Source organism: Onychomys torridus, chromosome 13 (genome assembly GCF_903995425.1).
Source record: "Onychomys torridus chromosome 13, mOncTor1.1, whole genome shotgun sequence".
NCBI lineage: Eukaryota > Metazoa > Chordata > Mammalia > Rodentia > Cricetidae > Onychomys > Onychomys torridus.
This window is the reverse complement of record NC_050455.1, coordinates 28405715-28420899: the sequence shown is the minus strand read 5'-3', so window position 1 is coordinate 28420899 and position 15185 is coordinate 28405715. Positions and strand designations below refer to the sequence as shown.

The following is a 15185-nucleotide window of genomic DNA, read 5'->3' as shown; positions in this document are numbered from 1 at the left end:
TTTCCCATCCTACCATCATACACACATGATGGGGAGAGGGCTTCATTCTTTCAGAATCAGTATGTGTGCCGCAAAGGCAGCCTATTTAGAATGCTTCCAATTAAACTAAACAGTTAAACTTCAGAAACATATTCTAGCACATATCCGCAAGCACCAAACCAATTAGCTGCAAGGAAATAAAGGACCTAAATAAAGGGATGTTGCAAAACCTATAGAAACTGGAGTCGGCAACAGATCCTGAATCTTTCAAATGCTGGGACCGACACACAAAGGCTGACATGGGAATGATCACTGCAGTACTTTCTCTAACTGAAATTCTGAGATAATCCAATAATCCAGGCCTCTTAAATCATCAAAGGGAATGCAGTACATGTATACATGTACTGACCTAGAAAAAGTAAGATAAGGGAGTCACAGGGGAAGTAAAACAAAAATGTATATAGTAAAATCTCTATAAAGCTCATGATGGCATCCCTCCTTTGGCTAATTTTTGGAAATGCCATGGCCTTGACAGGACAATACAATCCCCTTCAGGAGTTGTTTTCTCCAACAGCTTCTAATTTTTGTCAGCTATGAGGAGTTTGGTCATTGTCTAAAGACTAGAATGCCAACCTTGAGATCCACCATGAAAGATGCTGGTTTACTACTCAGAGCAGAGGGCTAAACCATTGCCCCCTAAAAACCAATCTCCTAAGTCCGTAGGTCCTGAAATAGATGTGAGACTATTGCAAATGGAAGTAAAGAGTTCCCAAAAGAAGACAAATGGACGAAATGAATTAAAGATTGTTCACTTCATCATCAAAAGTTTTACAGAACAAAGCAGAGGATAGTATATGTGTGAATACACATTCCAACAAATAAGGCACACCAATAGACAGTAAATGCATGAACAGATGCTCACCATCATTAGTCATCAGTGAAATCCAAGTTAGAACCAAATGAGACACATTACTCCAGTAGTTTGCTACAATCAAAATGAGATCGTAAGAAGTGTTGGTGAAACTCACACTGCTGACGTACTGTGGAAAATGACTTGTCAGCCACCTAAATTCCTTTAAACCTAGGTTTAAATCAAAATTTTATATACGTTTTCCATACAATTCAGCAACCCTATTCATAGGTAAGTCTTGAAATTAGAAGTGAAAACATAAAGGTATGTATGTAAACATTCTTAGCAGCATCATTCAAAAAAGCTAACAACCAAAACTCAGCTCAGAGTCTACAAAACACAATACTCTGCAGCAATAAAAAGGAACAAAATACTGTGGTTGGGGATTTAGCTCAGTGGTAGAGAGCTCTGGGTTCGATCCTCAGCTCAAAAAAAAAAAAAAAAGAACAAAAAGGAACAAAATACTAATAAAAGCTAAAACACAGATGAGCCTCAGATCAACACAATACGGGAAAGAGCCTGGATAGAAAGGACTACATAATCTATGACTTAGCTCCAATTCTCAGAAACAACAACTCTAGACACAGGGAAAGGGGTTAGTGGCTGTGTAGGGCTTGGGAATAGACGGCACCTGCAAACAGACATGAGGAAACTTTCCAGGTGACTAATTTCATCAACTGGATTCTGGCAATTTTTCCACAAGCCACTTAAAACAGATGAATTCTATGTCGAGTAAATTTATTAATAGTGGAGTTAAAAGAAAATTAAACAAGAAAACTCCCCCAAAGCATGCTGGTCTGAAACAAATGTCTACTCTGAAAGGAATACATAGAAACATGATGGAATGTTCTTGGGAGACACTTGATAAATTGGCATGTCAAATGCAAGTGTTCCTGGTCATTCTGCAGGGAAAGAAAAAAGAGGAGAGGAAAAATCATTTCCATGATCTCACAGGAGAAAGAATATGTGCTTCTTTGTAGTGGCTGCTAATAATTAAAATTTAACAATAAGACTTAGCTATAAAAAGAAATCAAGCTCTAGTATCTGTTCTAACATAAATGAACCCTGAAAACATCATGCTACCTAAAATAAGCCACATATAAATGATAACTGTTGTATGATTCTAGAAATGCCTAGAACAATTAAACAAAGATTGACAGGGTCTAGGATGGACCAGAGTGAGAAGTCATTATTTTATGGGTATGATTTCGGCTTGGGATGCTGGAAAATCTCTGGAACTAGACAGCACAGACAATCAGACAGCACTGTGAATGTACTCAGTCCCAGTGTATGAAATTATTTAAAAGCTGTTAAAGAAGTTAATATTTTGTGCCATGTACATTTTATCATAATAATTTTAAAAGCCTGATTTGAAAAATGAGCAAAAAAAACTCTGAACAGACATCCCACCAAAGAAGATACACAAATGGTAAATAAGCATGTGAAAAATACTCAGTGGAATACATCATCAGAAAATTGGAGGGGAAAGGTGAGGAATGAGTATGACTTCCTCCACCTATTGTAAGGTCAAAATGAAAACACCACCACATACAGAGCAACAGGACCTCTCACTCTTTGCTGGAGGGAATACAAAATGCTACAGACACTTTGGAAGACAGTTTGGTTATTTCTTACATTATCATATAATCCAACAATCACATGGTCTTTTCCCAAATGAACTGAAAACTCATGTCTATGCACAAAAAAATTATGCTGGCTTCATTCATAACTGTCCAGACTTGAAAGCAATCAAGATGTCCTACAACAGGTAAAAAACAAAAAAACAAAAAAACAAATTTTGATACTCAGCAATGAGACTCAATGGTTACCAAGACATGGAGGAACCTTGAATGCACATTACTAGTGACACAAGGCAATCTAAAAAGGCTACAGACAGACTGGTTCCGGCTATCTGACACTGGTGGGGGGGTGGGGGGAGGCAAAAGTAGGAAGACAATGGAAAAACCCATAGTTGGTAGAAGATGAAGAAAAAAAGATATGCTAGAACATAGAGGGTTTTTAAGACAGTGAAACTATAATGATATCTGATGGGTACATTGTCAATATCCATCAACTGTGCACCACCAAGAAACTTTCATTAATATTCTACCAGGGACCAGGGGTCTGGAGTGTGCACTCACATGTGCAGGGCCCTAGCTTCAACCTCCAACACCAATGAGCTAAAATACAATCAATATTGGTTAATCAGCAGTAACAGATGTGCCAGGATTCTGAAAGATGTTTAAAAAAAAAAAAAAAAACAGGAGAAACCAGAAGGTACAGACATTCTAAGCTATAATGAGAACCCTGTATAAGTCTACTCCAATGTTCTGTAAACCTCAAGCCAATCTAAAGAGTAAAGTCTATTCCTTATTTTAACAGTGGGAAGATGGTTCTAAGCCCCAAGTAGAGGGTTGAAGATTAGAGATTATATGCAATTTATTTAATGCACTTCAAACAGAGAAACATGCAGAGATGTTTTTAGAGCCAGTGTTATATAAAAAATTTTTGAAAAAAATCTTGTTTGGATTTAATTAGCTGTTGTTTATATTTGTATGAGTAATACTCCAAATGTCAGTATTGCAAATTACCACCACTTACAAATAATTAGGAAAGTCATTTTTTTCCCTTTTCTTCACAAGTTGCTAAAGTAAATCAAAGGAATTGGGAACAATTTTTTTGCTACCTGGCTCCATATTTACTTGTTCCATTAAGGCTTTTTGTGACAAAATTACTGCTCAGCAAATCAAACTGGCATCGAACAACTTATGAGAGTTTATGCTATTCAGGAATAGCTTGTTCTTGGGGCTGAGAGAGAGGATTCAGCAGGTAAGAGCTCTTGCTGCACAATCATGAGGACCTGAGTTCAGATCCCCAGCACCCACATAAAAAGCCAGTGTGGCCACATGTGAACCTATAAGCTCAAGAGCAGTAGAGGGGCAGAGAAAGTCTGTCTAGTCTGGCCTAGTCAGCCATTCTAGGCAAAATTGTGAACTCTGGGTTCAGTGAATGACCTGAATAAGTCAGAGTTGATAGAACTGGACACATGATATGCACCACATACATAGGAACAGAAAGAGACAGAGAGAGACAGAGTGAGACAGTGAGAGCTCATTCTCATTGTGGGGGAAAAACACCTATATTAAATGCTACAGAAGTGGGAAAGGCAAACAGGGTTTGTTTTGTTTTGTTTTGTTTTGTTTTGTTTTATTTTTGCTTTTTCAAGATAGGGTTTCTTTATGTAACAGTCCTGGCTGTCCTGGAATTCAATTTGTAAACCAAACTGCCTCTGCCTCCTGAGTGCTGGGATTAAAGGCATGCCCAGCAAGGTGAACAGCTTTTAAAGTATACATACTTAGTAATTATCTTACTGTTGTTTTAATGAATAAAGAAGCTGAATCATTCACTTTAACACTTTAACAGGTTTTTGGTCTCCCCGTTCAATGATCTATTATCCAATTAAAAATGAGTCACTGATAATCACTTAGTAGTTCCCAAAAAGAAAGTGATGCTTTACAAAGACAAAACAGAAAAAGCTGCCCTTCTATTCTACCCTTCCAGGCTACAAGGCTCTTTAAGCCTATAAGGATGAGCAAATTTCAGAGTATAAAATATTAGCTAGCCGCGACTACTCAGAGCTGGAAATCTATAAAGCAACAGTATGATCTTCTCAATTAGCCTAGCACCTGCTGCATGTTTCCCCTTCTAGAAGACGGGAAAAGTAAAAAGTCTGCACCTTCACTACCAGCATTTTTATTGAACACACTCAAGGGTAATGTTCAGAGGAGGGCCAGCAGACCAATGCCAGGTTCAAAACTTGGTTATACAATTTCCCAGATATGTGAATTTTGACAAGTTATCCCAGAAATGCAGAAGCAGCACAGTGCAGCTAGCCCACTATATCTGCAGATCTGGTACCTATGTTTCCACCAACCAGTATGGAAAATATTTGAAGGGGGGGGCCTGAATCTGTGCTCAACACATGCAAACATTATGTTTGCATTCACATTATGTAATGTATTAGCAGCAATCTAGAGTTGTCAGGAGAATATGTATAGGTTACATGTAAATAACAGAAAAGAGACTTGAGCATCTGTGGATTTGGGTATCCAGGATGGATCTTAGAACCCACCCCCCATAGATATGGAGGGACAACAACATTTATCTCACAGAATGGTAGCAGAATGGTAACATGGTACAATATGGGGCCCTTGGCATAAGAACTGGCACTTCCTAAATACTCAATAAAATGAAAGATGCTGGCTTTCTTACTGGGCTATTGTTTATGTTAAAATCACCCTGAGAATATGATGAAAGTATAGGAACAGAGATCTCCACATCAGTAACATCTGGGAATGCAATGAAAAGGGCACATCATCCCTAAAAGGGTCCATAAAAAGCATAGAAGCAGTTAATACAACATAAAAGCTTTCATTTCATTTAGCAAAAACATTATCACTCCACAGAAGAGCAATCTGAAGTACAGCTTTATTCACTATTGCATACCCAACCTAACTTGATTGGAGGGGCTGAATTCTTAGTTTTGCTTTGGTTATTCCCTCTGCATCCATCAAACGTGGTAGAATCCATACCCCTCCCATGGACAGAAAACATCAGAACATACTTTCCAGACCCTGGAAAATAAAGCAGTGTGCCCTCACCTCTACTTAAACCCCATCTTGTGAAAAATGGATGGCTTATTTATTGACTCAACATTTCCCCATCTGAAATTCAGTTCATGAACTAGGCAGTCACCTAAAGGTGATTACCACCACCTGAATGACAGCAGTTGTACTTCTAATGTCCAGACCAGGCAAGTCTACAGAGGCAGAAAACACAGTGGTTGGCCAGGGCTGCAGGGGTTGGGAGGAAATAGCGACTGACTGGTAATGAAAACAGGTTCTATTGGAGATGATAAAAATGTTCTCTGACTGATGATGATGACTGCACAAACTGTGAATATACTACACCACTGAATTAGATGCTTCTAATGAGCAAGCTATATAAGATAATGAATGTCAATTACATCTCAGTGATACCACTCTCTTAAAAACTGCATGTCTGCTCCACCCATTTAGCCTGTCAGAATAAGGATTCTCTATTTCAAAAAGCAGAAGCCAAATTCAGAAGGGTATTCCCCAGTAACAAATCCAGAAATTGACTATCAACGTGTGGAAACATGGTTCACGAAAGCCAAACTCCTCAGACTAACAGCTTTTCATGTCTATGAAACCACATTCAGTTTGCCATCAAGTCCACAAGAGTCACATATGAAGACCACTTGTACTGGGAGTTTTGTGTGCCATAGCCTCATCTGAGAAAATGCCTTCTTGAGATCCAGCTGTAAGGCATTTTCTCATTTAGTAATCCATGGGGGATGGCACAGCCCATGGTGGGTGGTGCTATCCCTGGGCTATTGGTCCTAAGTGTTATAAGTAAGCTAAGCAAGCCATGTGAAGCAAGCCAGTAAGCAGCACTCCTCCATGGCCTCTGCATCAGCTCCTGCCTCCAAGATCCTGCCCTGTTTGAGTTCCTGTCCTGACTTCCTTCAGTGATGAACAGCAATACTGAAGTGTGAGCCAAATAAACCCTTTCCTCCCCAACTTGACTTTTGGTCATGGTGTGTCTCAGCAATTAGAAACCCTAACTAAGACACCATTGCATTCAGCAAGCTTGTTGTGCAGACGGGGAGGCAGGCAGCCTCTTTCTCTGCGAGGAAAACCTCCTCTAACTATAAGTAATAAGGGCAGAAGAGACACTGGGAGACTAACATGTTGTTCCTTTTCAGCCTGTGGCACGTTCACCTCTCTTGACATAACCACAACTGGATACAAACATTATTACCAGAATTCTATGATTGTGTCCATCAGTGGCTAGCTAATACACACAATTGCTTGAATTCCCAAGAGTTGACATGTACCTCTGACCCTTTGGTTTTCATAAGCACCAAGTCCTGACAACCTTGAATGCTGGCACACTATAGTATAAGTGAGAGGTGCCAAGGGCCATGCTCCAAGTGTCGCTGTTAGCGGTGGCAGTTTTATTTTGTTGTTTTAACATTCACTGTGTCTTTCAGTCTCTGAGAGGTCAGTGTGACTATTTCCATTTACAAAGGAGAAGCTCAGACTTAGTAAGGTGCCCAGAGTCAAACAGTTAATAAGCAATGGGATCAAGATTTGAACCCAGGAAACTCCAAAGCTCACCGATGCTCTATCATTTCTACAGAATGAAAAGGAAAACAAGACCTAAACACACAAAGCATCTTGATCAGAGAATGAGAAACTAATCAAGCCAGTGAGAGGCAGGAGTCCTGGGTAACTGAGTACCACTCAAAAAAGATCAGAACAAATCACCATCAGCAACGACTGGGAATTGACAAGGCTCAACTGCACATCAAATGAGGATTCTCTGAATAGTAAGGTTTTCTTTCTTTAAAAAAAAAAAAAAAAGTGTCCTGACATGCTTTGTTGCTTAGATTCTGTGTCCATACCAGGGATGGAGAAACCAGATAGAGTTCAAGGGTTTTGTTTTTATGGAGTTGTTTTATGGAGATTTTGGCAAATTCTGTTTTGTTTTATTTTGTTTTGTTTTTTTTGAGACAGGGTTTCTCTGTGTAGCCCTGTCTGTCCTGGAACTCACTCCGTAGCCCAGGCTGACCTCGAACTCATAGAGATCCGCCTGCCTCTGCCCCCTGAGTGCTGGGATTAAAGGCGTGCGCCACCACTGCCTGGCAGATTTTGGCAGTTTCTGAAGCAGATTCAAAAACGAAACACGAGAGAGGCTTGTGGTTTCGGCTAACCTAGATGACAACGTTGCTTTATTAAGTGGGGTTAAGTGCCATGTCTCTGGAATTTGACAACTTGTATTTGAATACCTTGAACTTTCCTTGGACCGGTTACTGACTTCTTGGCTGCTTGGTGTCATCATTCACAAAGTAGAGGTAACATTAAAATGATGTAGATAAAGTCTGCCAACTCCTGGAAGCCATGTTTATTACCTCTGATTATATATACAGACAAAGGAAATCTGAACCCAGAGATCTGCAGAAGTGCTAGTTACAAAACAAAACCAGTGCTGACTTTACAGCTGGACATAACTGTGTATTATTTTTAAGCTGTACTGGACAAACTGGCTTTTCATTAACAGTAATGATCTGATTGAAGAAAATTACTCTACTGGAACTAATATGGTGTACAAAGCAGCAGGTACCTCGTGATAACACAATACCTAAAATGGTGTGAAATCTTGTTTTAAAAGTCAGTGAGGTCGCATCAGTAACACGCTCTGTTGAAGCAGTAGTTAGTGGTAGCAGAGGGGCATGGTTAGCCCTAAAGTTGGATGAGGAAAGAGCAGCATACTGAGCTTAGCATCAGTCTTTCCAGCAAGTCACAGAGCCAATCCATCTCAACACTGCAATGATTCTTACAATCTAATAAATCCATGCTCCTCAGAAATAGGAGAAGGCAAACTGCTAGTCACCCAACACACCTTCCTCAGAGTCAATGCTCAGATATAAAATGCAAGTCCAAATTCTAGCAGGTCTGGTCCTGCAGGCTCCATTCTGGACAAGAAGGATATAGAACAGACTGGAGTTCTGAAATTTGAGAAATACATTTCTATCTCAGACCATGCAGCTTCAAAAACTCTGGGCCAGTGATTCCCCAAGCTGGTGTTCTCATTTACAAAATCAAAAGAGATACATGAGATTAACACACAAATAAATCATGGCTGCCACAGAGTATTGTGCCTCTGTAGCCACAGTGCTACATGCTGGTATCCAGGGCAATGCCCAGCAAACAGAAGGCATTTCTTATGTTTGCTGAGTGAAGCAGAGGATCGATTAAAGCTAGCCTGAGGTCTGCCATGATGGTATGAAGCATGCCTTTAATCACAGCACTCTTGGGAGACTGAGGCAGGATGATCATGAGCTCCAGGCAAGTCTGGGGTACAAGGAAACCCTGTTTCCAAGAAAGGAAGCAGACATAAAGGTCAACCCAAATTTCCAGACCCAACTTCTAAGTGGACCCCAAATTTACATCAAACTAGAGGTCACTTGTTCCCGGAAACAACGCAGGCCCTGATCTTTGACAGAAGAGACTGTTCCTCCTGCTCAGGTAAGTCACAGCCTCCTGCAGAGACTCTGCCCTGGAAAGCCTCCTGACGTCTGTCCTGTGCCTTTATTTCACCTCCCAGAAGACTGGCACTTGCCCTGACATTCCATCCTCTCACTCTTCAATTTTAAAAGCAACAGGCGTGGGTTGGGGGTTTAGCTTATTGGTAGAGTGCTTGCCTAGCAAGCACAAGGCCCTGGGTTCGATCCTCCAGGCTTACTAAATGACATCTTGGCCCTTAAGCCTTTCTCTGAAGAACCATTCTGGGGACCATTTTCACAGCTTGGATCATACTCTGGTGAGGCAACCACTCTTAGCTGAAAGATACCATCTATTAGGAAACCCATCGCAGAGACAGGAAAAGGAAAAGTAAAGAGTCAAAGACAATTCCCACTATCTGCCTCCACTTCCTGAGGATCAAAATGAAAAGATCACCTGAACTATTTTTAAATGAACCCAATGAAAAGGTATCCTTCTCGCCCTTAGAATGCTCTAATTTGGCCACAAGGAGAAACTGGGCTTGCTCTGCAAAAGTTAGGTGGCATGAAAATTTTAACACACACACACACCTCGTACCAAAAGGAGGAAGAAATTATAAAATGGCTTCACAGACTCTCAGGGAACCTTTAAGATGAGCTTAAACTTCTCTTTTCTGAACGAAGGCTGAGGACATCCCCTCTCAGCCTTTTGAATTTTCAAGAATAGCCGAAGAGGGGGCAGGGGTAGAGCAAGGGAGCGGGAGAAGGAGAAAGACGGATGTGTTCGTTCTATTTTTAAACCTTCGCCCACAGTTTAGAGTAAAGGAACACTCTGGTTCTGTACTCCCACCCCTGTCACCTTCTGCTAAGCACAAGAATCAAAACCTGCACACGTACACCGCACTGATCTATGTCTAGGGATTACTGTCACTGCTCCCAGGAATACAGCTAACCAATCACTCCAACGCAGAGCGCCCCAGCAGCCCGGACCAGGCTGGAGCTGTGTGCAGGGCTCCTGCAGAGCTCAAAGCAGTCACCACCCTCCCCTTCCCAGGGATGGGCAGCGCCCCCTCCGGCACGCTCCATTCCCAAGCCTGGGCACCTGGGGTGAGCCACTCGCCCCCTAAGGACACGGAGCTGTGGAAGCGTAGAAGCGATGGGTTTCCCAGCAGGCTACCGCAGACTGGGCGATCTGGCCTCGGGCCAGAGACACCTGTGTCGAACACACCCACCCAGCCCAGAGTGCCAACCCGATCGTCCACCTCCCGGCCGATCGTCCACCTCCGGGCCGTCCCCAAAGGCCGAGAGGCTGGGCGCCCAGACTCCTCCGAGGCCACTGACTCGCTCTTTTCTCAAATCCGTCTTGGCCTCGGACGAGCATCGACACCCGTCACTCAAAGCCCGGGAGGGGGACGAAAGCCGGCAGCGCGCGGGGCAACCCGGAGGGAGCCAAATGCCGCCGCCCCGAGCCCTCCTGCGCTGCTCGGGACACTTACTCTTGAGCGCGCTAATGAGCGACTTCCCGTCCTTGATGAGCTCCTTGATGAATTTGTTGGTCTTGTCCAGCTCCGCTTCGTGCGACTTGAGCGTCTCTCGGAAGTGCGGGCTGTCGAGGCAGCAGTCGCTGAACTCGAGCGCCGGGAGCCCCATTTCTGCCCGTGCAGCCGAGCCGAGGGGACGCGCCCCGCGCGCTGCTCGGCGGACACCCGCGACGACGGCCGTTCCACAGGTGTGGCGCCGGCTGGCCCCGCGCGCGGGGCCAGAGGGAGCGGGAGACTCTAGAGACGGCAGCCGGGACTCAGCCGGGCGGCGGGTGCTCCTGCGAGGAGCCACCCAGCGGCACGCGGGCTGGAGGCGCGGCGGCGGACCCTTGGCGGCGCCGGGAAGCGAACGAGCGCGGCCACCGCCTCCCCGCCTCCTCTGCGGGTTCGCTCCTCAGCAGCCTCGAGCGCCTTCTCACAGAAGCCTCGGCAGCCCCGCCGGCGTCCGGGGCGCCCGAACCTGCTAGCGATGACCTAATCCCCTGCAGGGCCAATCAGCGTGCTTGCCTCTGCCCGACCCCCAGGGCCGCCAGGGGACGCCCGGCCCTTCCGCGGTTCTAACCCAATCAAATCTTTCTGAAGGCGGGGCCTGAGCACGGGGGCGGAGCCCACACCACCACTAGGTCCGCAGAGCAAGCCCCGCCCCCTCCCGCTCAGCGATGGTTGCAGAACTAGAGCTCCCGGCTGCATTCCGTGGTGGGTGCGCCCCCGCCACCCGAAGCTGGCCCACCCCTGCGGCCCTAATCCGAGCCTGAAATGAAACGGCTGCTAATCTAGGGAACCGAAGAGCCTAGGTGTGTCAAGCAGGAAAAAAATCTCGACTGAGAACTGCTGCTCGCCTCCGCCCACCCGACACTCCTGAGCATTCCTGCTTGCACTCAAATTACAACCCCTTGCCCAGGAGAACTCTGAGCGCTCCGAGCTCTGCACGCCGGGCTTCCAGTCAAGCAGAACGTGTTTGCTGCTTTAAATCACCAATTCTCCTTGCCTGCAGTCTTCTCGCCCCCTACTGTTCGTCCCCCTCGTGGCCACTCTGCTCAAAACCCGCCCACGGCTGCCCCCCACGGAAGGTTCTCACGTCCTTAGCAAGAATTTCAGCCACCTCTTTTCCTGCTGCGTTCCTAGCACCATTTTACACAATTCTGCCCAATGTCTGTCGTCCTTCGCTGCTGCACTGCTTCACGAGGGCACGTGCCGCCACAGTTCTTTGGTCCTGTGTTGCATTCTCACCGGCCAGAACAGAGACTAGTATTTAAGAACAGATAATGTGCACTGTATGCTGCTGTGCCAGATAAAGTATGTGTGTAGCCCATGAATGCACCCCTCTCCACCTTCAAGATGACCACCCTCCCTGTGACCAATCACAGGAACAACAAGAGAGAGATAACCATCTGATCACCAGAGTAGGTCAGCTCAGGTATCCTCTTGACCATTGCCAGTAGTCCATGGTTGAGTCATCTTTGTGGATTCCTGGGAACCTCCCTAGCACTCTGCTTCTCCCTATTCCCATGGCGCCTTCATTTATCATGGTATCTCTTCCTTGTTCTCCCACTCTGTTCCCATTCCATCTTGAACCTCCCACTCCCCTAAGATCTCTTTCCCCCGACCCTTGCCCTTCATTGCCTCCCCACCCCCCCAGTTTGCTCATGTAGATCTCATCCACTTCTCTGTCGTTGGGCAATCCCTATGTCTTTCTTAGGGTCCTCTTTCCTAGATAGCCTCCCTGGAATTGTGAGTTGCAATCTGGTTATCCTTTGCTTTACATCTAGTATCCACTTATGAGTGAGCACATAACATGTTTGTCTTTCTGAGTCTGGGTTACCTCACTTAGGGTGATTTTTTTTTTCTAGTTCCATCCATTTGCCTGCAAACCTCATGATGTCATTGCTTTTCTCTGCTGAGTAGTATTCCATTGTGTATATGTACCATATTTTCTTAATCCATTCTTCAGTTGAGGGGCATCTAGGTTGTTTCCAGGTTCTATTACAAATAATGCTGCTATGAACATAGTTGAGCATATGTCCTTATGGTATGATTGAGCATTCCTTGGGTATATGCCCAAGAGTGGTATAGCTGGGTCTTGAAGATTGATTCCCAATTTTCTGAGAAACGGCCATACTGATTTCCAAAGTGGCTGTACAAGTTTGCATTCCCACCAACAATGTAGGAGTGTTCCCCTTGCTTCACATCTTCTCCAACATAAGCTGTCTTCAGTGTTTTTGATCTTGGCCATTCTCACAGGTGTAAGATGGTATCTCAGAGTCATTTTGATTTGCATTTCCCTGATGACTAAGGATGTTGAGCAATTCTTTAAATGTCTTTCAGCCATTTGAGATTCTTCTGTTGAGAATTCTCTGTTTAGCTCTATAGCCCATTTTTAAATTGGACTGTTGGGTATTTTGTTGTCTAATTTCTTGAGTTCTTTATATATTCTGGAGATCAGCCCTCTGTCAGATGTGGGGTTGGTGAAGATCTTTTCCCATTCTGTAGGCTGTCATTTTGTCTTGTTGACCGTGTCCTTTGCCCTACAAAAGCTTCTCAGTTTCAAGAGGTCCCATTTATTAATTGTTGCTCTCAGTGTCTATGCTACTGGTGTTATATTTATGAAGTGATCTCCAGTGCAAATGCATTCAAGACTGCTTCCTACTTTCTCTTCCATCAGGTTCAGAGTAACTGGATTTATGTTGAGGTCTTTGACCCACTTGGACTTAAGTTTTGTGCATGGTGACAGATATGGATCAATTTATAATCTTCTCCATGGAGGCATGTGTAATTTTTTGATATGTCTGGGATATAATACAAAATAAAGTCTGGAAACACCTGTTATATGACAAATTTTTTCCTGGGGAGACGCCACACACATGTCTACTCACCCCAGATAGGAGCCCATGACTGACCAAAGTACAAATATCACCAAAGTCCAACTTGGTGAAACCAATGAGTTTTATTGGGGTTATTTACAAGAATATGGGTGAAGGGTCACTGACAGGAGCAGAAATGATTTAAGACAGCTGCATCACCAAAGCCCACCCCAGTATAGGTGGCAGCGCACAAAATCTGGGAACCTTGAACACACTGGGCAGCCTACAGACATCTCAACAAGTTGGAGAGTGTCCCTTTCAAGTGATTTAGTTTGTCTAAACCTCTTCTAGGCAGCTTGACTGGTTTCTGCTTTTTCCAGGCAGCTGGTCTGGTCTCAGAGTCTTCTTTGCAGCTTGGCTTGTCTGAGAGTGGCTCTCAGCAGCTTTATTGCTTATTCTGAGAGGATGGGGCCTAGAGAATCTGGTCAGTTTCAGGGACTTCTTGAAGCTATTTTGAATTGTTTACCTCTCTACTTAAAGAGCCTTCCTGCAGGATGGAATGTTTCAGTTAGGGAGGAAACTATTATACAACACTCATTTCAAGGTGTGATACCTTTGTTACAGGCATCTTTATGGAGATAGTTGTTTTGTTTGTTTGTTTGTTTGTTTGTTTTTTTGGAGAGATACATTCTAAGCCTGAGCTAAGCTCTACTAGTAACCTATGAAATGTCAGATGTCTTACTTCTCCAAGCCTCAGTTTCCTTGTCTGTAAAATGGGGATAGTACCTCAGTTTCCCTTATCTATAAAATAGTGATAATAACAGTATCCACTTTTCAGGAGTGTAATGAATGTTAGATGAAACGTAATGGAGTGTTTGACACTGTTTCTACTACATGTAAGGATGTGTAATTTGTGTGCATTAAAATGGTCCATAAATTTTAGCAAATATGTTCCTGTAACCATCATCATAATTGAGATACAGAACACTTACATCAACCAATAATCATTATTTAAGAAATCAGAACACTAGTGTTTTATCCACAATTCCAAAGAGAAGATACATAGAACATCTGTCATAAAAACAGTAAGTACAAATTAGAATCATGAAACCATGGGAATGCAGTGGTAGGAGACTTGATGTGGAGAGGCTGATGAAGAGTCGTGAGTACTGCACACTGCTGCATCTGCCTGTGCAGCGTCAAGCCCCTCCATCTCCCATCACAGCATCTTGCTTAGCTGTGTGTGTGTGTGTGTGGTGGGCAGAGGCAGGGCTGGGGAGGGGGCACCAATTCCCCAGTGCTCCATGTGTTTGTAGGGGATCTGTTCTATCCTTGGCTTCAATTTGATCACTTCTGCTGCAGTCTTAAGAAGCAAACTCTCTGTGGCTAATTCTTTTTGTAGTACTAGGACAGATGAATCCAGGACCCTAAAATATACAAGACAAGTACTCTCCCATTGAGTTACAGCACCAAGACCCTCTATCCTCCTTTTAAAAAATTAGAGACAGGGCTTCAGTAATTTCCTTGAGCTGTCCTTGAACTCATTCTGCAGCCCTGGCAGCCTTGAACTTCAGATTCTCCTCAGCCTACTGGGACTATAGGCCTGCTCCACTTAAAATTAATTTTTCTGAGTACAAATTGAAGCTGAGCGAGTCCCTAGAGAATGTAGGCACATGGTGGCTGAGGAGAACTCAGTGGAAAGTGCTTGCTTAGGGTGATAGAGAGTCTGTGTTCCATCCACAGCTCCAGCTCAGCACCATTACCACCACCACCATTACCATCACCACCACCACCACCACTACCATCATAACCACCAACACATAAACAAATGAACCAACCAAATAAACCCCACAGCAACAGAGGTT

General features: G+C 44.0%; 1 protein-coding gene across 1 annotated transcript in view; it reads right to left on the bottom strand.

Annotated features, from left to right (window-relative positions):
* Arhgap26 (Rho GTPase activating protein 26) overlaps positions 1-10973 on the bottom strand; it is a 384395-nt gene extending 373422 nt beyond the window's left edge. Inside the window, exon 1 of the mRNA XM_036205214.1 lies at positions 10475-10973. Within this exon, the coding sequence (XP_036061107.1) occupies positions 10475-10628 (154 nt within the window). The 5' untranslated portion in view covers positions 10629-10973. The remainder of the gene's footprint in view (positions 1-10474) is intronic.
* Positions 10974-15185: the final 4212 nt, after the last annotated feature.